General features: G+C 50.4%; 2 protein-coding genes across 5 annotated transcripts in view; both read left to right on the top strand.

The window, feature by feature from the left end:
• Positions 1-14679, top strand: part of CFAP52 (cilia and flagella associated protein 52) — a 48018-nt gene extending 33339 nt beyond the window's left edge. For 2 of the 3 annotated variants that reach the window (XM_039231571.1, XM_039231573.1), the window contains 6 exons: positions 608-756; positions 3191-3336; positions 6181-6332; positions 8832-8934; positions 11812-11923; positions 13195-13593. In XM_039231571.1, coding sequence (XP_039087502.1) covers positions 608-756; positions 3191-3336; positions 6181-6332; positions 8832-8934; positions 11812-11923; positions 13195-13370 — 838 coding nt within the window. In that variant the 3' untranslated portion in view covers positions 13371-13593. Of the gene's footprint in view, positions 1-607; positions 757-3190; positions 3337-6180; positions 6333-8831; positions 8935-11811; positions 11924-13194; positions 13594-14546 lie in introns of those variants that run through there. The other variant, XM_039231572.1, reaches the window with a different exon arrangement.
• Positions 14680-15623: 944 nt separating this feature from the next.
• Positions 15624-22776, top strand: part of USP43 (ubiquitin specific peptidase 43) — a 58170-nt gene continuing 51017 nt past the window's right edge. For both annotated transcript variants that reach the window (XM_039231664.1, XM_039231663.1), the window contains exon 1: positions 15624-16210. In XM_039231664.1, the coding sequence (XP_039087595.1) occupies positions 15722-16210 (489 nt within the window). In that variant the 5' untranslated portion in view covers positions 15624-15721. The remainder of the gene's footprint in view (positions 16211-22776) is intronic.

Raw genomic sequence — 22776 nt, 5'->3', positions numbered from 1 at the left:
CCAGCTCAGAGCCTGGAGCCTGTTTCAGTCTGTGACTCCCTCTCTCTCTGACCCTCCCCTGCTCACGCTGTCTCTCTCTCTCTCCTAGAAATAAATAAAACTTTAAAAAAAAAAAAAAAAGCAGAGAAATCAATTGTTCTGGGTTCACTTCCTTGTCCAAAGTCTCACATTTTCCCACAACCAAGCAAACATCTGCAGGTGTGAAATCTGGCACGTGTGTCACGTTTGTCTTTGAAATTGTAACGATTATCTACTTCACAAGAAGACTTTTGTTTAGCTTCTCTTCATATCGATATTCCACAGACGCATTTGAGCTCCTGTCCGCCAGGACATTTAAAGACTTTGAAACTGACATTTTCCGTTTGAGCGACGTTGTCCCAACCCATCCTCCCGGGGAAAGCGCTACAAAAGATGGTCCACAGGTGATTTGTGGGCATCGAATGCCATTTTTCACAAGGTTTCTGTAAGGCCATCAGACTTTGAGATACGTGGTGCCTAAAAGGCATCCTTCCCTATATCTTCGCGCAATATATTCGAGAGTTAAACGTGCATCTAGAAACATCTTGTACGGCTGCATCTCTTTATTCTCACCCTGTCTCCTTTGCAGCGGCACTGCCGAGCTATTTGCCACCTGCGCCAAGAAAGACATCAGGGTGTGGCACACGGTGTCCAACCGGGAGCTGCTGCGGATCACCGTGCCCAACATGACCTGCCACGGCATTGACTTCATGAGAGACGGCAAGAGCATCATTTCCGGTAACGTTGACATCATCTCCGGTGTTGTTGGCGTCACTTCCGGAAGCGTTGACGTCATTTCCGGCAGTGTGGACGTCATTTCCGGCAACGTAGACCTCATCAGGCTTTGGCTTGGCTGTCGGCTGTGGCTTTGGACCTTGGCGTTCTCGTTCAATGCTGGTCTCTCCGGAGGGATACCCTGCAGCAGCCTCCCCACTGCCCACCCCTCCTTGCTTCAAATCCAGCCTCTCTTTGGAGTTCCCTGCCTCCCCCCCCCGCCCCGCCCGGGAGACTTTCTGAGCTCAGAACGACCAAAGAGCAAGTTCTCTTCCCCCAAAATGGCTGCATATAGCATGCAGCTTTCTCTCTAGTAGGGGAATTTAGGAATTCGATTACCAGAGGGAACTGAGGCCGTGGCAAGCACAGAGCACCTGTGTTGGACCCCGTTGGGTTATTTGAGAGATAAAAACCTCACCTCAACTGTGTTACGCCTCAAAGGGAATTCATTTTTAACTCCATTGATCCTTCCACGCCGAAGCATTTTTTTAACATAAATGACAGACGCCATGCTATTCCACCTCTACGTACTTTGGTATCCATCCCTAAGCATATTTTTCTGATGAAATAATTTCTTAATATCATCTTATGTTCCACTCCTACGCAAATTTCCCCAGCGGTCAAAAAGTAAATGTTCCCATCAGGGAAAAGTCAAGTGGATCTTTAGGAGCAGCTGTTGAAATGGTGGTACCGGGAGCCCATCTCAGGCCCTCTTCTCCTGGCTCTGTTTCCTCTCCATTGGCTTCTCCTTTGGGCAGGTCTTCCCACACAGCCGCCACCACCGGGAGCTCCTGGCTTAGGGCGTTTCCCTCTGATGGCCTTCACTTCTCGTCATCTCCTCCCTTGTCTCAGCCACCGCCATCCCCTAGGTTATGATAGCAGCTTCTACCACATTTCTCCGCCCCTGTTCTTGCTTACCATCCCTCTCCCCCAGTCTGTAGTCAACACAGAAGCCAGAAAACTCTTCCTAAGATGTGAGTCCTATCATGCCATTTCTAGGGTTCATTCCTACATCCCTGCAGATGCCTCCAAGGCCCTTCCATGACCCTCTCTCCTCTCCCCCCCCCCCCACCAACTTGTTAACTCTGTCTTTGTTTCTTCTCATTCACCGCTTCTGGCCATGCTTCCTTTTTTGCTATTGCTCAGCACACGGTGCACAGGGCCTTTACCCTGGCTGTTCCATCTGCCTCGGTTGTTCTTTCACTAGTGGGCCCCATGGCTCACTCCCTTCACCCCCTCTTCTCCTCAAGTCTTTGCTGAAATGGGATCTACCTTGAACATCTTATTGAAAACTGCAAAGGTCCAGAGGTGCCACTAAGGCTGATGAGAAGGAGCCAGCCCCGTGAAGACCTGGGGGAAGAGCATTTCAGGCAGAAGGAACAGCAGGGGCAAAGGTCCTGAGGTGGGAAATCGCTTCATGTATTTGAGGAACAGAAAGAAGCCAGTGTGTCTTGAGTGCAGTGGGGTAGGGTTGGGGTCAGGGTTGAGGGAGGGGTAGGAGAAGGTGAAGAGCTAGGTAGGGAGCAGAAAGTAGCTACCGCGGAGGATAAAGGAGTTGGATTTCCATTGTAAGCGTAGTGAGAAAACCTTTTGAATCCTCTTGACCGGGGAGGCAACATGAATTTAAGAAGTGCATCCAGGCCCCCGCAGAGGTAATTCCTTGAAGGGGGCAAGAGTCTGAGAGGCCAAGGAGGAAGCTTTTACAGTAACCCAGGAGAGAGATGCCAATGGCTTGGATGAGGTTAGGCCCAGTGGAGGGGTTGAGAAGTGGCCAGATTCAGGATGCTTTTGAACTGTAGAGCTGGCGAAGCTTGCTGATGGATGTTGGGTTGCATTGGGTGGGGTTGGGTGGATGGAATAGAGACGAAGCAAGGATGACTCTGAATTCTTGGCTTAGACAACCGGATGGATGGTGGCAACTTCTATTGAGATGAGAAAGATGCCAGGAGTTGGGGGAGGAATATGTTTTAAAGTAGAGGGAAGGGTAGGAAGCCAACATGTGTTTGGAGATATTAAATTCGCCATCCCAGGTGCAGTATCAGCTAGCCAATCCAGTGTGCAAGATTTGCAGCTCTGGGAGAGCCGGGAACTCCAATATGGGAGCTGACCTCTTTCCTTCCTCCCCGCCCCCCCACCAAAATGTTTTCTTCCGGGGTGGGGTGCACCTCGAGGCAGATTCAACTAAGGCAAGCCAGTCCTTTCCTCCAGCCAGGTGTGGTCAGTTTGGGGAGTCAGAGGAAAGAGGGATATGATTCTGGGAAGTTGTGGGCAACTGGTCTCTTTCCTCCGTCCCCACCACTGCTCCCCAGTCCTGACTCCTTTATGATTATGAGAGCCAGAGTCTTCGCAGAGATTAGTATACTGATTCCGCCTGCGTTTTGTTCCCCTTCCACGCCAGCGTGGGACGACGGGAGAATCCGAGCCTTCGCCCCAGAGACAGGCCGGTTGATGTACGTCATTAACAACGCCCACAGGATCGGAGTGACAGCCGTTGCTACCACCAGTGACTGTAAAAGTGTCATCAGCGGCGGTGGCGAAGGGGAGGTACCGTTCTTGAAGGCAGAATCTTTTTACAGTAGTCCTCTGTGTAGACCAACAAACAGCCTTAAAGGAGGCGATGGACTTGATTTTTTTTAATCTGTTCTAGGAGTCAGGCAGGACCAAAGTAAGAATTTGAAGAAACCCTATACAATACACCATAAATTAGAGTTCTAATAATACAAACATGCAGAGAGATATATTTGTTCACAAAAGAACGTGTAAGATATAGACATGAAAGCATTCAGTGTGGAATCGAGCCATGAATCCAAGTCAGTGTTTTGCCAGAGTTTTGGAATACTTACTCTTTTCCTTCAAAGACTATAGTTACATAAATTGTCTTCATCTTATCTTTTAAAGGAGATGCTATTTTTAGAATCACTTCTTTCATCTACCCAGATATTTGACCGTTATTTCAAAATTGTTACACTTGACCTTCCCTTCCATCATTTGGACGAGCTTGAAACATCTTCCATCCACACGTTCATCTCAGCGTCCACCCCCCCCCCGCAACTCCCCAACTTGTCTTCTGCCCCCAAAACCTTCCTTTCTCAACATAGGACCTTTCCTTCCCTTTCTCCATGCTACTGTAGGAAGAACTTGTCAGGGAGAAGAAAGAGGCAGCATCTTGATGTAGACTTTCGCAGAGTTTGGGCCAAGCAGACTTGTGGCTGGGCAATTGAGTTCGAGAGTCATGCTTCTTTCTCTCTTTCTTTTTTTAAAAATTTTTTTGATGTTTATTCATTTTTGAGACATAGAGACAGAGCATGAGTGAGTTGGGGATGGGCATAGAGAGAGGAAGACACAGAATCCGAAGGAGGCTCCAAGGCTCCAAGCTGTCAGCACAAAGCCCGACACGGGGCTCGAACCCACGAACCGTGAGATCATGACCTGAGCTGAAGTCGGATGCCTAACCGACTGAGCCACCCAGGCACCCCTCAAGAGTCATGTTTCACTTCTGTCCCATCCTGACTGTGTGACCTGGGGCATGCTCTTGAACCTCTCTGTGCTTTGGTTTCTTGTGTGTAAAGGGAGGATCACAATACTCCAATTAATGAGATGTTTTACACTATTTTGTACCGAGTCTTCAAAATCTGATGCAGATTTTACATTCAGAGCACATCTCCACGTGGGCTAGCCCTGTGGCAGGTGCCCAGCGACATTTCCAGCCCTGTACCCTCCCCAGCTCTCTGCCCTCCGCCCCCACAAGGGCTTTGATCCCTTCTCCTATCTCTTCAGCCATGGCGTTGCTGATATCCTCAGCACCCTTGCTTCATCCCTCAGCCTTTTGGGGCACCTGCCTTGCTGATGCCCAGACTTGGCTTGGGCCAAGCTGTGGAGAGCGGCCGGAGGAAGTCATGCATGACAAATTCAGTGCCCTTGGCCCCATTCAGAAATCTTTTCAGAACACCACGTCAGCTCTTCCTCCCATCCCCCACTCAGCTCATACAGACCTTCCTTCCAGAAGACATTGTCTTCAAGGTCTTTGTCAAGTGCTGGAGACCAGGGCTGCTGGTCAGTGGGTGTGTGCTGCTATGAATCCAGCAGTCCCCGAAATACTCAAGCACCTGTAATTCCATTTTCACTGGTAAATGGCCCTTGCCTGAGTGGCGAAGACCCCAATCCCACCACCGTATCCCCTCCCCTGCCCAAACATACCCCAACCCCCCTGTGATCCCATAGCCAAAGGGCTAATACTCAGAACGCCCCAAGTTGCAGGCCTCGGTGCTGTTTGGCTGATCCCCCCACCATAGTAGTTCGAAAATGTGGGCATTGCTCTTGCTGAAGACTGAATGTGGGCCTCGCCATGTAGTGGGAGTACAAGATTAGAGGTCTGTTTTCCCTGACAACAGTCACTGTCTCATCCTGTGTCAGGACAGGGGCAATTGTTTGGACACCGTAGAAACGAATATGGTGCGGCCCATTTGGGATAACTTCACGCCTCCTCATCTTCCTTACTAAGGAAGCATCTTAGAATGTTTCTCCTGCTTTGTTTATGGTTATTTTTCTCTTTCAGGTACAAATAAGTCAGTCTGTTATAACTTACCCCGATACTAGTTTCTAGTCAGGTGTTCACCCAGAGCTACTATTCTTCTATTGGCTCATATGACTTACACAAGATAATCTCTTCTTCTTCTTCTTCTTCGTCTTCTTCTTCAAGTCCAACATACTCATAAGAAAGTATAAACATCTAACTACACTATTACGTTTTCTGATACAGCTGTGACAGAATGTTTATTACAGAACATATCAATAGCTTTCCTCCTATGTAGCCTTTTTGTTACAGTTAGGGCATCATACGGGCTGCTTTGAAATGTTGTGTGTAGGTCTTCTGACCTATGAATTTCACTTCTGGATATTAGAGTGCGGGGGGAGCGGGGATCAGAAAATATTTGCTGTAGAAAGTGGGTATTGGTTCCGATGAGGCTGAGACCCATCGATTTGAAATGGTTGACCCTGAGCAGCTGATGTGGAGTTTAAATATGGCTCTGCGTCCCCGGGAGATTTCCTGAGGGCATCAGAAATCTGAGAGCGGCGCTCAGCAGAAACGCGCAGACATACATTATGTCACTCGGTTTGGCCGCAGGTGTCTGGTAAATTTCTCAGCCTTGAGAGTAGATGCAAGTGCGGGATCATTGGTAGTGTTCGCCTGGCTCCGCCGAAGGCTCTTCATGCTCCACAGCTTAGCGTTCCCACCCCACTCAACTGAGATCAGAGCAGGGAATTTACAAAAACAGGTCAAGCACAGCAGAGGTAGAAAAGCTCTCGGAGTCGTTGGTTTTATTGTTTTTTTTTTAATCTTCCAAAGCCCCAGGTTGGCGCTGAACGCCCGCGCTTTGTGGCTTTCAGGTGAGGGTGTGGCAGATAGGCTGTCACACCCAGAAGCTGGAGGAGGCCCTGAAGGAGCATAAATCCTCCGTGTCCTGCATTAGGGTGAAGAAGAACAACGAGGAGTGTGTCACGGCCAGCACGGATGGGACCTGTGTCATTTGGGACCTTGTGTAAGTACCTGTGACGGGGAGGGCAATCTGACACAAAACCCAGCAATTCCAGCGTTTCCCAGAGAGAAGATCCAAACAAAGGGTAGAGCTCTCCTTCACAGCGACAGGAAGGGGAAGTTCATCTGAAGCCATTCGCCTCTCTGCCTGTTTAGGGTTCACAGACGCTGGTAGAAAGGGCGCAGTGTCCAGGAAGAGCTGATGTTGGAAGATTCCGGATACGTAGGGAACTAGCTTTCCGCACGCACACAGCGAAGCAGGATTTAATTTATGCACATACAGTGCTAAGAATTGCCCCTCCCCCAAAAAGGGAGAAGGGAAATAATCATGCAGGCAGTTCCTCTTGCCTTGGGAGGGGATGGGCGACGGGGTGGGGGGTGAGTGGGGTCAGTCTTGCCCTATCCCCTTAGCCGGGGCCCTCTTGATGCGGAGAGCATGTCACAGCTCCTGTAGAGCACCTGACTCCGAGCTAGCTGGGCCAAAGCACGTGAACTTTTATTGTTGGGGCGACGCAAAGGATTTTTAAGGGCGATTTTTTTTTTTTTTACTATGAGCATTTTGGCTGTGTGTTTTATTTAGGTTTTTTTTTTTCAATGTTTATGCATTTCCTGAGAGAGAGAGAGAGAGAGAAAGAGAGCAGGGGAGGGGCAAAGAGAGAGGGAGACACAGAATTGAAAGCAGGCTCCAGGCTCTGAGCTGTCAGTGCAGAGCCCCGACGTGGGGCTCGAACTCATGAACCATGAGATCACAATCTGAGCCAAAGACAGATGCTTAACTGACTGAGCCACCCAAGTGCCCTTGTGTTTTTATTTGGAACTAGACCCTCTTCCCCTAACCCTCCCCTCACCCAGCACGCCTCTACCATTCCTAAGATGCCTTGCTTCTGCAGCTGCCTACATTAGAGAGACTTGAATAAGTCAAGAGGTGGGAGAAGAGAGATCTAAATGTAGATGTGGATACATATGTTGCAAAAGAATATGGATTCTAGATTCTAGAATATGTAATTCTATATTACAGAGAAGAGAATGGGAATTAAGGCAAAGGCAGAACACTTTTTATTTCATACATTAAAAAACAAAAACCAGGGGCACCTGTGTGGCTCAGTCAGTTAAGTGTCCAACTTTAGCTCAGGTCATGATCTCATGGTTCGTGGGTTTGAGCCCCGTATCGGGCTCTGTGCTGACAGCTCAGAGCCTGGAGTCGGCTTCAGGTTCTATGTCTCCCTCTCTCTCTGCCCCTTCCCCACTCATGTTCTGTCTCTTTCTTTCGAAGTAAACATTTAAAAATAAATCTTAAACAAACAAAAAACAAAAATAAAACCTCTATCCCTGGTCCTGTGTGTCTCGTTACTTTGATGTGCATTTGAAGCCCCTGGGACTCTTCTGAAAATGTAGATATTTATCCATTAAGTCCAGATGGGATGCCTGAGATTCTGCATTTTTTTAGTTTATTTATTTATTTGGAGAAAGAGAGAACAAGCTGGGGAGGGGCAGAGAGAGGGAGAGAGAGGGTCTGAAGCAAGCTCTGAGCTGTCAGCACAGAGCCCGATGCGGGGCTCAAACACATAAACCACAAGATCAGAACCTGAGCTGAAGTCAGAAGCTTAACCGACTGAGCCACCCAGGCACGCTGAGATTCTGCATTTCTAACCAGCACCCCAGGGATGCCCTTGGTTCAAGGACCACACTTGTGGGAGGTCTTAGCCTGCACCTGAACCCCCCACTGGGAAAATACAGAACTAGAAGGGAGGGTGTGTCTAAAAGTATTTCCATGGATGGTTTGTGACCACCTCAAATCGCTGAACCCTTCCTGTTGTTAGCGGGGCTACTTGGTTAACTTATGCCAAAATCTCTAGAAAACGATCAGCCCAGATAGCGTGTTTGAAAACTTCCATACTGAGAAGAAACTGTGCAGAACGTGCATTTCTTTTTAGCCAGTAGAGCCCGGCCTGTGAGACGGCCACCATGTTTACGCATTTGTCAGTATGGTGTCCAGCACAGGGGCTTTCAGACTGTGCTGCCCCTGACAGTCACCTGGCACACTGATGAAGAGCGCCTGTCTGTGGCCTCTTCCTAACATGCTGGATCCAGATCCTCATAGGGAAGATTCAATAATATCGATGTTTAAAAAGCTGCCCCCCACGCTTTGCCATTCGGGTGGTAGAAACTTGGCTTCAAAATGGCGGTCTTGAGAATATGGTGGCTTGTGTGGAGGACAGCAGGTTGACGCTGACTTCAGCCTCTCCTATTCTCGTTGGAACTTAAGGCTTCCCCTGGAGTTCCGTGCTTCGTCTTTGGAAAAGCCCCCCCCCCCCCCCCGGTATCTTCTGACTTGGTGCATTGGGAGGACTTCAAAGTGGAGGCGGCAGAGAAGCAGGAAGTCTGTCTGGATTAGATAAACCAGCCCAATGCAAGCTTGTCCCGAATCCAGGCTCAAGAGTAAATACGTTCTCTAGAGAAGAGAAAGTCAAGCTTCACAGCTTTTGCGTCTACTTGTTTTCAGGCGTCTTAGGAGGAATCAGATGATCCTGGCAAACACCTTATTCCAGTGTGTTTGTTACCACCCCGAAGAGTTCCAGATCATCACCAGTGGCACAGACAGAAAGGTAAGTCCTCCCAGCAATAGTCAGGGTCCTTCTGGCACGTGAGAGACCCAGTAAAGTGTTGTGGCTGAGGGTGCCAGCTCTGGAGTCGAGCCCCGCGACTTCAGAGCACTTTTGCTGTAGTTCAGGGGCGCCACTTTGGAAATGGCGCATCAGCTCTTGGTGCCTTTGCTTCCTTATCTGTAGTGTGGAAATGATACCACTCACCTCACAGCTGCAGCGAGCATTAAAGCCATGCTTGTGTATAAGGCCCATAGCAGGGGGCCTGGCACGTAGTAGCTACTCAATACGTGCTGGTAATTATTATTAGGGAATTTCTGAGACCAGGATGGCATTGCCCAAACTAGTTGTCCCTTGGACTACATTCAAATCAAATGGTAATAGAGCTCCTCACTGCTCATCCCCTCTGTTTCACCAATGCATGACACACGTCATTAGCTAGAGAGTCCACATCCTTGGGTAGAGACTGGTGTCTCTTTTAGGGGTAACCTTTCCTCTTGGAGCAAGCAAAAGGCTTCAGTGGAGAGGCCACGGAGAGGTAAGGACCCTGTGGTGTCGTCTACCCTCCCCACCATGTCTGATGATCCAGGTCTGTCTAATGACTCTGCACCTCCAATTACTGGATTTGGATTCCCCTAATTCAAACTTTGAGATGACTTTGAGGTCATTGAAGAAGAGATTGTGTATTTATCTTTTCTACCAGCTAAAGAAAAAGTGGAGGTAAGACTATATAAATATTGTAGGAAAAATACGAGAGGTTCTTCTCTCCGTGCCCCCCCCCCCCCACCCAACACCAGAGACAGAATCTAGGAATGGGTTTGTTTCCTGTTCAAGCCTCCCAGATGATGGGGAACTCCTGTCCAAAAACATTGTGTCATAAAAAGAACAAGAAATGCCACCTCGTGTGGGTCGAGGTTTGCCTGACGCAGACAGAATGTTTTACGGGGCCCTGAGCTCTGCCTCGCTCTGGTCTTCCTAGGTTGGCCCTGCTCATTTCTTTGTGTCTGTCCACCCAAACTGGCCTGTGTCTGCCCACCCCCTCAACCCTGTGTTTCACTTCTGACCTGAGTAGGCTTCCTGTTGGAACTGGGGCAGAAGGGATCGTAGGAAGTTACTCATGGCATCACTGTAAATGCAATTATACATGGTTCAGAAAATTTCTAGATTCGTGTCTTGTTTCCTACATTCCAGAGTTTGGGCTATGAGACTTGAAACACTCTCCTGTCCTCACTGGGGAATTTTCACCAGAATTTTCAAAGCATAAATCACAAATCAATACAATTGCTATCAGGGCTGGGGACATAACAGGGTCCCTGCTGTGGTGGGCGGGAGGGGATGGATTGGCCAGGACCCGTGTGAACCGACATGTCCATGAACAGCGGGTAATAGGTGAACAAAGATGACGTCAGGTGGTGAAACGGATAAAAGGGAAACAACAGGTTACGTGATCCTGGCTGGACAGACAGAAGCTAGCATGGCCAGCGAAGGCCTCCTTTAAGGAGGTGACATCTGAGCTGAGACCTCACCATGCTTAGCTCTCAGGGAAGAGCATTCCAGGCAGAGAGAAAGCCTGAGGCGCCATAAGATGCCCAGAAGAGGGCCCCTTTGGCTTTGGCCAAGAAAGCAGGCAGTCAGTTACCTGCTACCTACCTACATGGATGTGATTCCCGAGAAATGAGGATCTGGGCACGTTTCTACACCCCTCTATGCTTTTACTACAAAAACAACTTTTTGTTAAAGCAATCGAGCATCAATAGAAATTAACAAATTTGCTAAAAAAACTTTTTTGAAATAGCATACACAACTTCTTGCTAAATTCAGAGGAATCTAGATTTCCTGGAGTAATGACTAGAACACAGCACATTCCCATCAACATGAAACAAGAGAAAGAGGTGACATGCATGTCCAAGTTCAGACTCCTGAAGCCTGGTCAAGTGCTTTGTTTAGAAAGAATTTTTCTTTTATTCTTATTTATTTATTTATTTATTTATTTATTTATTTTATTTTTTGTTTGAGAGAGAGAGAGAATGCAGGAGAGGGGCATAGGGTGAGGGACAGAGAGAATCTTAAGCAGGCTCCATGCCCAGGATAGAACCCAAAGCAAGGCTCGATCTCACAACCAACCATGAGATCATGACCTGAGCTGAAGTCAACAGTCAGATGCTCAACCTACACCCAGGCTCCAGGAAAGAAATTTTCTTTTTCAATCGGTTGTATGTTTACAAGGTTCGAAGTTCAAAGACTATAAAAGCAATATATTCAGAGAAAAGTCTCCCACCCTTGACACCTCCCCCCACCCCCCACACCCCTGACCTAGTTCGCCTCCCCACGAAGGGACTGTATTACCAGTTTGCCTCTGGACCCCACCTGTGGGATGTTTCGCTGCTTTGAGGCAGAAGAGAAAGTTGGAAATAGAGGGCGAAGGAGGGGGTCAGCTACAGAACTCTCTGGAACCCCTCATTCCCCAAGCAGCTGGAGAGGGGAGCTTGCCTTCCACCAGACCTGACGCTCAGCCCTCCTCTAAGAGCCGAAGTGGGGAAGTGGATGTGGTGGCTGTTTTCTTCCTTCTTTTACAGCTTACGCTTCGGACTCCAGAGTGCTTACTCTCAGCGAAAGCACTTTCTGTCTGTCACAATCGGGGCTTCCTGGCACATCGACATCTCTCTAAATAGACTGCAAATTTAAAAACCAATGCTAAAAATATTAAAAGGGCTCCTCCACCCCCTGCTTGAGCCTGTTTATAGTTTCAGCCCATATATCATCCCAGGGTGTATTTTTGCCGCCTTCTATATAAAGTACAACCGTGTTTGTGTGAGCACGCACATACCGGTGCCTCCGCCGAGCTGGGCCCGGCCTGATGCTGCTTCTTCTGACTTCCAGATTGCTTACTGGGAAGTATTTGATGGTTCAGTGATCAGAGAGCTGGAAGGTTCCTTGTCCGGGTCGATCAACGGAATGGATATCACCGCGGAAGGGGTGCACTTTGTCACAGGTCAGTCGCGGGACAGGAAAAGAAAGTGGAGCCGTGCTTATTTCAGTGGGAACATAGGACTCGCGGGTGGGAGGCAACAGGAAGTGATGACCAAAGTGTCTTCAGGGCAACGTGGTTACATTCAGGCCTGCGCCCTGCGCGGCTGGAAAAGAAATATCCAGAAGCCAACGCTTCAGGGGGAGGAAACGTCTGCCCGTGGGCCTCCAGGGCACACGTACAGGCTAAACCTTAGACGGCTTCCATTTTTTGTGTGTGGCAGCATTGATGACAGAAATGGGCCTTTAAATGGTCTGGGTTATCTGGCATGCCTTGCTCTGTAATTTCCTGCTGAAGTCTCTTCACTGCCAGGCTTTTAAACCAGTATTTTGGGCGGGGGGGGGGGGAACCCCCGCCTGCCCCCCACAACACACCTACTAGAACACCATCCATGATCATTTCGGCCAAGCCCCGATTCTTCAGGATATTGACAGATAAATGCTCCAAAATGAATTAGTTTCACAAACGCATCTACTTAGAGTGTGATATAAAACTACACCTGGTGGGGGCGCCTGGGTGGCTCCCTCCGTCAAGCCTCCGACTTCCACTCAGGTCATGATCTCGCGGTTCTTGAGTTCAAGACCAGCGCGCAGTCTGTGCTAACAGTGTGGAGTCTACTTGGAATTCTCTCTCCCAAAGTAAATAAACTTTAAAAATAAATAAATAAGACCACACATGGTGTGATCCCAACCACATCTACAAGGTGTATATGGAAACCTGAAAACTTATTGGAGAAAAGCCTGGAAGAAACCAAAGATGTTATTAGTGGTTATTTCTGCGTGTGGGGAAAAGGGGAAATGTCGCCTCTTTGTATTTCTTTCCCCCAAATTTACTACAACAGACCTAGATTTTTATAATCAAGGGAAAGAGTTACTATAGATTTTTTTTTCTTCCTTGAAACTGGAACACAGGAATGTGTTGAAAATTAGGCAGTTACTTGAAATCAGGGCTGTTTCTCCCAATCTTTTTAAAAATTTTTAAATGTTTATTTTTGAGAGAGAGAGAGAGAGAGAGAGAGCACAAGCTGGGGAGGGGCAGAGAGAGAGGGAGACACAGAACTGGAAGCAGGCTCCAGGCTCTGAGCCGTCAGCACAGAGCCCGATGCGGGGCTTGAACTCTGATCCGTGAGATCATGACCTGAGCCTAAGTTGGACGCTTAACTGACTGAGCCACCCAGGCGCCCCTCTCCCTATTTTAGTGCAGCAGGGCCATATAGGTCTGTTTGTCTTTTCCAGGTGGGAACGACCATCTGGTCAAAGTTTGGGATTATAACGGAGGGGAGGTGACTCACGTCGGGGTGGGGCACAGTGGCAACATCACCCGCATCCGGATAAGTCCAGGAAATCATTACATCATCAGCGTAAGTGCTGATGGAGCTGTTCTGAGATGGAAGTACCCGTTCACCTCTTGAGTGCCGCATCGACTTCCGGGATCCAGAAGGCTGACCTCACAGAACCCCAAAGATGGGTCCTGACTTCTCACATCCGTGATTTTGTTCTTTAGTCAAAGCGTTTCACAGTTCAAACTTTTCTTAACAGAATGCATTTTACCTTCCTAAATTGTGGATTAAAATCGCTGTGTGTTCAAGAATATGTTGTCTGGACTGTAATTAAATGTTTCTTTTTTATGATGAATAAATGTCCAGTTGTTTCATGTCAGAATCTCTGTTGTAGGACTGCGAAGCGCATGGCCCTTCCGCATCATTTGCACACAGATAGCACCACCGTTATTCTTGAAAATAAGGAGGGCCAGCCTGCTTTCTTAATCAGCATTTCATTGGTGAAGCTGCAATGGGGGCAAGACTTGGTTTAAGTCCAGATCTTCCATAGGATTTTAGGATTTCCTTCCTATCTTCCTTCTCTCTCAGCCTCTGTTTGGTCTCTTCAACCTGCTTAAAAGCGTACTTTGAGAATTAAGTGAAATATGGTGTTTAAGCATGGGCAGAATTCCTGACAGAGTAGACAGTTAAACATGAATTACAGTGCTTTCCCAGAGATCTTGGGGTGATCATCAAAGGTGAAATTTCATAGATGCTTTTTCCAAATTCTTTATTTCTAATGTTTATTTCTTTTTGAGAGAGAGACAGAAAACAAGACATTGTGAGCAGGGGCGGGGCAGAGAGAGACACACACACAGAATCCAAAGCAAGCGCCAGGCTCTGAGCTGTCTGCACAGAGCCCTAAGGGGGGCTCGAACTCGTGGACGGTGAGATCGTGACCTGGGCAGAGATGGAGACAGATGTTCAACCCACTGAGCCAGTTAGGCGCCCCCTCATAGATGCTTTTCTTTTTTTCTTTTTTTGTTTTTAATGTTTTTTTTTTTTTTATTTCTAGAGAGAGAGAGAGAGAGACAGCGTGAGCAGGGGAGGGTCAGAGAGAGAGGGAGTCACAGACTCTGAAACAGGCTCCAGGCTCTGAGCTGGCAGTCAGACGCGGGGCTCGAACCCACGAACCGCGAGATCATGACCCAAGCGAAAGTCGGACGCTTATCCGACTAAGCCACCCAGGCGCCCCTCATAGATGCTTTTCTAGGCAAGGGAATGGACCCTGCGTATTAATGATCCAACCGGGTATCTTTTTCCATAAAGGGTAAATCATGGCATTTTCCAGAAACACTTCAAGTCTCCAATTCGCAGTACAGTGTTTTGCACTAAGCCTTTTTGCCTCAGGTAACTTGCTGGGACCCTATCTGACATATCAAGGTGGGTATTTAATAAATGATCACTTCGGTATCAAATGAGTAACATTTCTGGGCATCGGTGTAATGAGTGCATCCCGCTGATCTCTTTTGGAGCCAGAAATTGATGAGAAATTCGTCTGCAAGACTCTGATTAATTATAAACCTGACGGTTAGACGATCAAGCGAACGGAGGCCCCCAGAGTCACCCAGGGAACCAAGGGCGGGTCAAGGCCAAGCCACCCCTGATTGGGCATCAATTCAGCGAGGATTTTCGCTTCAGGAGCGAACCGGGGGCCGCAACAGGGGGCGCGCCAGCGAGCCGGAAAACTTCCTGGATTAGCAAACGCGGAAGGTTGGAAAGAGACCCGGGGGAGTTCCGGGGTCCCTGTCCGGGGAGGGGGGGGCGGCTGGCGGCCTCGGGACAGGCGATAACCTCGCCGAGCCCGCTCCTCCACCAGCTCAAGCGACGCGAGTGAGGTCTCCCAAGGTTTGGGGAAGCGACTCTGACCTGGCGGCCGAAACATGCAAACCACAACCTTCCCGGGCGGGGTCTTCCCGGCGCCGGTCGCACGGCGGCCTCCCCTAGGGGGCAGACGGGCTGCGAGGCGGGGTCACCGCTCCCGGCCGCTCCCGGTCTTCCGTTCCCCGTTCGTCGTCTGCACCTGCACGTCGTCTCCAGAAACTCACTAGGGCTTCGCAGCGCACCAGGCGCTGGCAAATTTGTCCCCGCTCCACCGTGGCCGGGGGGGCGGGGGGGACCGGAGGGAAATTCGGGGCGTCGGTTTGTAAGAGGTAAGGGCGGGGGGTGGGAGGGGGTGGGGACGCGGAGCCTGCGACTCCCGGCGCCCCCACTCGCGCGGCCGCGGCGCTGCCCGGGGCGGGCCCGGCGGCCGGATTCCCGCGCGGGGCGGGGCGGGGCGGGGCGGCGCCGCCCTTGGCTCCGCCCCCGCCCGGTCCGCGCACACCTGGCCCGCAGGTAGCCGGCGCCCGCCGCCTTTCCGGAGCCGTCAGGGCGGGTCGGCGGCGCGGCTGCCTCTCCGCCCCGGGGGCTCGGCTCCGGGGGGCGCGCGCAGGCCGGGAGCCATGGACCCAGGCGCGGGGGCCGCGGCGGGAGAGGGGCCGCCCGCGCCCCGCCGCCGCCGCCGCCGCTCCCTGCGGCGCCTGCTCGGCAGCTTCCTGCTGGCGCTGGCGAGCCGCTCCCGCCCGGGGGCCTCGCCGCCCCGGCCGGGACCCCGCGAAGGCGACGGCGAGGGGGGCTTCGCACCGCCCGGCCCCGCCCCGGCGGCGCGCGGGAGCCCCGGGGGGGAGCGCGCGGCCGGCCCCCAGCCCCAGGCCCCCGCCGGCGACGGCGCGCGGCCCCCGGGCGCGCAGGGCTTGAAGAACCACGGCAACACCTGTTTCATGAACGCCGTGGTGCAGTGTCTCAGCAACACCGACCTGCTGGCCGAGTTCCTGGCGCTGGGGCGCTACCGGGCGGCGCCGGGCCGCGCCGAGGTCACCGAGCAGCTGGCGGCGCTGGTGCGCGCGCTCTGGACGCGCGAGTACACGCCCCAACTTTCCGCCGAGTTCAAGGTAGGCAGCGCGCCCGCCTCCCGCCCCGGCCGCTGGGCGGCGGCCGAGTCCGGCGCCGGGGCGCGCGCCCCCTCGCGAAGGGGTCCGCTGGGGGCCTTCTGGGGGCGGCGCGCAGCCCCGCAGCGCGGTCACCGTCTTTGTTTCGAGGGGACTCGTGCTAACGCTTGCAGAGGTCTTCTCTAATAATTGGTCACAGGTGTTTCTTTCTGGGGGGGGGGCGGAGGAGAGTCGGTGGGTGAGTCGATTTGAGTGTGTTCAGCCTTTTGTGCCTTCAACCAACATTTGTTGAAGAAGTGAAGACCCGCGGGCACTTTCCAGCCTGCAGGGATGCGGTGTGGGCAGCCTGACACCCCAGGCCAGGGCGTCGGAGGAAGAGGGGGTGACCGGAATGAGCGGGAGCGGCCGGGCGGAGGTCTAGGGGGTAATCCGGGTGGAGGAAACCGCAAGAACGAGCCCCACCGACCTGGAGGAGAGGAGACTTGGTGCGGAAAGAAAACTCCTGGCCGGAGCCCGGGAGGGTAGCGTGGGGCGTGGAAGGGGTTGGTCAGGTCATGCAAGGTCTTGGAAGCAATGGGAAGGCGTTTGGGTTTTAGTCTAAAACTTTTAAATGTTTCCTTATTTGAGAGAGACAGGGTGTGAGCAGGGGAGGGGCAGAGAGAGAGGGAGACACAGAATCCGAAGCAGGCTCCAGGCTCTGAGCTGTCAGCACAGAGCCGGATGCGGGGCTGGAACCCATGAACCTCCAGATCAGGAGCTTAGCCGCAGTCAGAAGCTTAACGCACAGGGCCACCCAGATGCCCCTGTTTGGGTTTTATTTTAAACCCAATGGAAGCACAGTACCCCTTCCCCCCCTTCCCGGAGGCAACGGATGTGCTGTATTGGAGAAGACATTCTTTTCTTGTTAAATCGCCCATTGTGCCTTGGTTTGGGGTTGCATTCTCTGGCCCCAGGGTCACGTTCTACTTACCCTGTGCTGTAGGGTCATGAGGCCTTGAAGTTCTGTGCATCCCCCCCCCCCACCTCCCATGGTTAAGCAGGTATTGGGGATCCCAGCTGGATTATAGAGCTCCTGATCGTTGATGCACATGACTTGCTTCCTGCTGAAAAACCACAGCTCTGGGCAGAGAGCTGGAGCTCCCCATAGACGAGTAATTGTTCTTGGGGGAGGGGAGACCTGTCAGTGTTCATTCCACAGGCATCACCGCTCTTGAGTTTCAGCCTGAAAAAGCAGTCCTTACCATGTGACCCACTGGGTGCCAGCCTCCCCTCTTCCTCTCTCCGGGTGCCACTCCTGAAGCATTGTTGGGCAGGAGTCACTGGGTCAGATGGGTGTCATTAACATCTCCTTGGACAACCTTCGCGTTGGAGATGATGAGGCAGTACAGTGATTCCCCCCTGCCCACACTTATGCTTCGGGGGGCCATCCCCAGACCCCACCCCCACCCCTGTGTGTGCCTGCAAACACAGATTGAAACAAACCTTACGTATACAATATATTTTCCTATACATGCATACTGAGGATGGTTTAGTTTATGTGTTGGGTACGGTAAGATATTAACAGTACATCCTAATCAAATAGAACAGTTGCAACAATACACTGTAATAAAAGTTATGGGAATGTGGTGTCTCTCTCTCAAAATACTATACGCTATACTCACTCGTCTTGGCAACATGTGAAGATGGTGCGATGCCTCCGTGACGTGATGAAGTGAGGTCATCGACATAGGCGTTGCCACACGGTTGATCCCTTAACCCCAGTCAGGAGGCCCATCTGCTTCCCCCACAAGGTTGACTGCCTGTCGACTGGAACTGTAGAAAACAAGCAAAATTGAGGATACAGGGGGTTACTCTAGGGTGTGGTGGTTAAGAGCAAGGTCTCTGGAGTGTTGTGACTTTCAATAAGTTAGCAAACCTCACTTTCTCCACTTTCCCCATCTATGAAATGGGATCATGATGGTAGCTACCGTATTATCGGTCATTGGAAAGGTTCTGTGGGTCCTTTGTGCAGCTCTGACCCCTGAGAGGCTTCTGCCATGTCTACCATTCTTTTTCTTTTTTTGATGGTTAGTTTTGAGGGAGAGAGTGGGGAGGGGCATAGATAGAGGGAGACACAGAATCTGAAGCAGGCTCCAGGCTCTGAGCTCGAACCCAGGAACCATGAGATCATGACCTGAGCCGAAGTGGGATGCTTAGCCGGCTGAGCCACCCAGGCGCCCCTCATTTCTACCACCCTGCCTCCTTGCGTACAGAAGCCTGGAAGGGAGGGGGGTCATGTCTGCGCACCTTGTCTCCTGCTGGGGAAATTCTCCTGCGGTTCCCACCACGGCGGTGGGAGAAACAGGAGGGCCTCGGGGAAAATCCTCCAAGTTAGTAACCACTCTCGGTGACTCACCAGGATTTCCCATGTCACTCCCGCTCTCAAACCCCCACAGCCTGGATGCTCCCTGGGAGCCCTGGGGGCCTGGCTGGTAATCGCCTTGCTAATTGTTAATGAGGGTGATGTCATCCGAGGTTTGGGGAGCCAGGCTTGAAGGGAGCAGAGCATTCCAGCGTCTGGGCTTATTAATAAACCTTGCTGATGGGAAGCTAGGTGGGCTACTCCTATTTCACAGATGAGGAGACAGCCCTTCCTGCAACACATGTCTGGAGTGTCCCAGTGCTTTCTGGAAACACGGAAGACACGGGAAGCCAGGAGTACGAAACCCCTTGGGGCTGCTCCCCGGGACATCCCTGTCCAGCCGGAGGGGCGGAGGTTAATGAAATAACCCCACAGGCGCAGAATCAGAGCTGGTGACTCGCGTCCCCGAAAGCTGTGGCTGTTCAGGCAGGAAGATGTGATCGAGGGGGGGACCCGGGGACGAGGGGTGTCCCAGGAGAAGTAACCATCCGGAGAGGTCAACTAAGGACAGGGAAGGGTGGGGACGAGCATTCCCTGCCAGCCGCCGAGGCAGGTGGGGCTGAGGGGCCTCTCACTGGCTCCGCAGGATAAATGAAAGATTAATTAATGGAAGCCTCTGTCCCCAGGCAGAGGATGCCGGAGAATTGGTTGGGGACAAGCCACAGAAGGTTTTCTCAAGGAGTTTGGTCTTGAGGAAGGGGGGAGTCGAGAGGGGCCCAGCATCCTGGAGTGAGTAGCCCCAGCTGCAGCCACGGAAACGGGATGGATGTGCGGCGTTCATTCCTCCTGTCCCGACCTCCGAGGCACCCAGCCTCCCACAGACAGTGGGACCAGGCTCTTTGTTTTCACAGCTAATGAACACGTGCCTGAAAGTAAATCCTAAAAAAAAAAAAAAAAAGGGGGGGGGGCGCCTGGGTGGCTTAGTCGGTTGAGCGTCCGACTTTCGCTTAGGTCATGTTCTTGCGGTTCGTGGGTTCGAGCCCCTCGTCGGGCTCTGTGCTGACTGCCAGCTCTGAGCCTGGAGCTTGTTTCAGTCTGTGACTTCCTCTCTCTCTGACCCTCCCCTGCTCACGCTGTCTCTCTCTCTCTCTCCTAGAAATAAATAAAAAACATTTAAAAAAAAAAAAAAAAGAAAGAAAGAAAGCAAATCCTGTCCGTGGCATTATCTGGGACGTTTTGGTTTTCTAATGATGTAGTCAAAGGTGTGTGTCGTGTAAAATCTCAGAAGGTGCCACAGTATAAGTCATAGTTTGGAACTCTAGTTTTGCATCCTGCTTTTTTTCACGTAAATAGCATCGTGAGACTTTCTCCTGGTCGTGACAATATTTGGTAGAGCTTAATTTTAGGACGTCATTTTAAATGATTTTATATTTTAGTAAATGAACCAGTGTCTGTAAAGACATTTACATGCCATACAAGTTCCCAGTTATCTCACTGTATGGAAAAATCTTGTGCTTAAATCATTGTCCTCAGCGCTGACCATGTCCTAAATTTAATCCCTTGAAGTGAGCTTGTGTGGCCAGAGCAAAGACTTGACTATTTTATTTTTATGTTGATTTTTTTCAAAAAATGTTAATGTTTGTTTATTTTTGCTAGAGAGAGAGAGAGACAGAGTATGAGCAGGGGAGGGGCAGAGAGAGGGAGACACAGAATCCGAAGCAGGCTCCAGGCTCTGAGCTGTCAGCACAGACCCGGGGCTCGAACTCACTAACCGTGAGATCATGACCTGAGCCGAGGTCAGACGCTTAGCCTACTGAGCTACCTAGGCGCCTCTATTTTTATGTTTTTGCGCGTGTGTGCTTTTTTTTTTTTAAGCTTATTTACTTTGAGAGAGAGGGAGAGAATCCCAAGCAGGCTCCGTGTAGAGCCCATCGTGGGGCTCAATCTCACGAACCGTGAGATCATGACTTGAGCCGACATCAAGAGTCGGACACTCAACTGACCGAACCACCCAGGCACCCCTGTTTTTTTTCTTTTTAAATCAACTTGGTAGAGGTATAATTTACATCCTTTTTTAAAAACCACGCTATCCCTGACATACAACATTGTGTATGTTTAAGGCGTACAAGATATTGATTTGATACATTTATGTTGCGGTATGATTGCTGTCGGTGGCATAGCCAACATCTCTATGGTCCCTCACGTCACGTGGTGATCATTTTTTTTCTAGTGTTGGGGACCGTTAAAGGCTAATCTCTTAGGAAGTGTAATGCTTATAGTACATGCCTGCTGTCTCTAACCACTGTAGCAGGAGACCAAGGTCTGCCTTAGTGATAAGTTGCCCGTCTGTACCGTTAAGCAGCCCACACCCTGATCCCTGACCTCCCAGATCCTGAAAGCCACCATTTTACTGTCTGCTTTTAGGAGTTTTGCCTTCTTTAGATTCCACATGTGAGAGATAACCTTGGTATTTCTCCTTCCCTGTCTGACTTCTCTCGCGTGGCGTCACGTCCCACAGGCCCATCCGTGTTGTGGGAGGATTATCTTTTATCTCACGGCTGGATACAAATGCACCTGCTGTAAAGGTAGAATTTGATGAGTTTTGACACGGGTGTACCTGTATAATGAACACCCCAATTAAAAAACAAATTTTTTCTTTTTTACTTTTTATTTTTTATTTATTTCTAGGAGAGAGAGAGAGAGAGAGAGACAGCGTGAGCAGGGGAGGGTCAGAGAGAGAGGGAGTCACAGACTGATTCAGGCTCCAGGCTCTGAGCTGGCAGTCAGCACAGAGCCCTACGCGGGGCTCGAACCCACGAACTGCGAGATCATGACCTAAGCGAAAGTCGGACGCTTAACCGACTAAGCCACCCAGGCGCCCCTCTTTTTTACTTTTTAAATCGACTCTGTTGGGCTTGGTTATTTTTAGCACCCACACTGACAAAGTTTCTTTCCAAATAGACACCAAATTTCAGATAACACCGGTCATGCGTATTTTTCTGTTCTTCTCTTTTATGTATTCATTTGTCTATCCATCTATTTTTTCATGTTTATTTATTTTTTTGAGAGAGAGAGAGAGAACACTGCTGTCAGCACAGAGTCCACCACGGGGCTCGAACTCATGAACCTTGAGATCATGACCTGAGCTGAAATCAAGAGTCAGACACTTAGGGGTGCCTGGGTGGCTCAGGTCATGATCTCTCAGTTCATGGGTTCGAGCCCCGCATTGGGCTCTGTGCTGACAGCTCGGAGCCTGGATCCTGCTTTGGCTTCTGTGTGTGTCTCTCTCTGCCCCTCCCCTCTCCCTTTCCCTTCCTCCCTCCCTCTGTCTCTCTCTGTCTCTGTCTCTCTCTCTCTCTCAAAAATAAACAAACATAAAAAAAAAAAAAAGAATCAGACACTTAATTGACTGAGCCACCCAGGCACTCCCTCTTCTGTTTATTGCACAAAAAGAAATAGCATCTCAGTTTTATTTTTATTACCTTGATTAAGAGTGAGGGACAGGATTTTTATGGTTCTTTACTAGCTGCCAGGCGGCTCTTGGAATTGCCTTTTCATGTTGATTCTCTGTCCTTTGTGCCCAGGTATCAGTGCTCTTTTTGTTTGTTTCTGCTAGTTCCTCAACCCATATACATGCCACAGATATTTCCCCCAAACTCCTCCTTCCTATCCCCAATGCTGGAAGTTGTAGATTTATTTACATTGTACCTTTTGACAAATACTCTATTTTATGTACTTCTAGTTTTCCCAGGGCTATATTCAGGATTCCAGCCATCTGGAGTTTATCGTAGCTTATGTACTTAAGCATCAATTTTAGACCTACAATTTTAGACACACAGTATGCCTCAAATGATGCAGTAGAGGCATTGCTTTTTATTTTATTTTATTTTTTTAATACTTACTCATTTTTTGAGAGACAGAGACAGAGCATGAGCGGGGAAGGAGCAGAGACAGAGGGAGACACAGAATCCGAAGCAGGCTCCAGGCTCTGAGCTGTCAGCACAGAGCTCAACGTGGGGCTCAGACTCACAGACCATGAGCTGGTGACCTGAGCCGAAGTGAGATGCTCAACCGACGAAGCCACCCAGCCACCCAGTCAGTGGGTTTGAGCCCTGCTTGGGGCTCTGTGCTGACAGCTCGGAGCCTGGAGCCTGCTTTGGATTCTGTGTCTCCCTCTCTGCTCGCCCCCGTCCAAAAGAAATAAACATTAAAAAAATGTCTTTTAAAT

This window comes from Hyaena hyaena, unplaced genomic scaffold, assembly GCF_003009895.1.
Source record: "Hyaena hyaena isolate Hyena2069 unplaced genomic scaffold, ASM300989v1 scaffold_58, whole genome shotgun sequence".
Classification (NCBI taxonomy): domain Eukaryota; kingdom Metazoa; phylum Chordata; class Mammalia; order Carnivora; family Hyaenidae; genus Hyaena; species Hyaena hyaena.
This window is presented reverse-complemented; position numbering and strand designations above follow the sequence as displayed.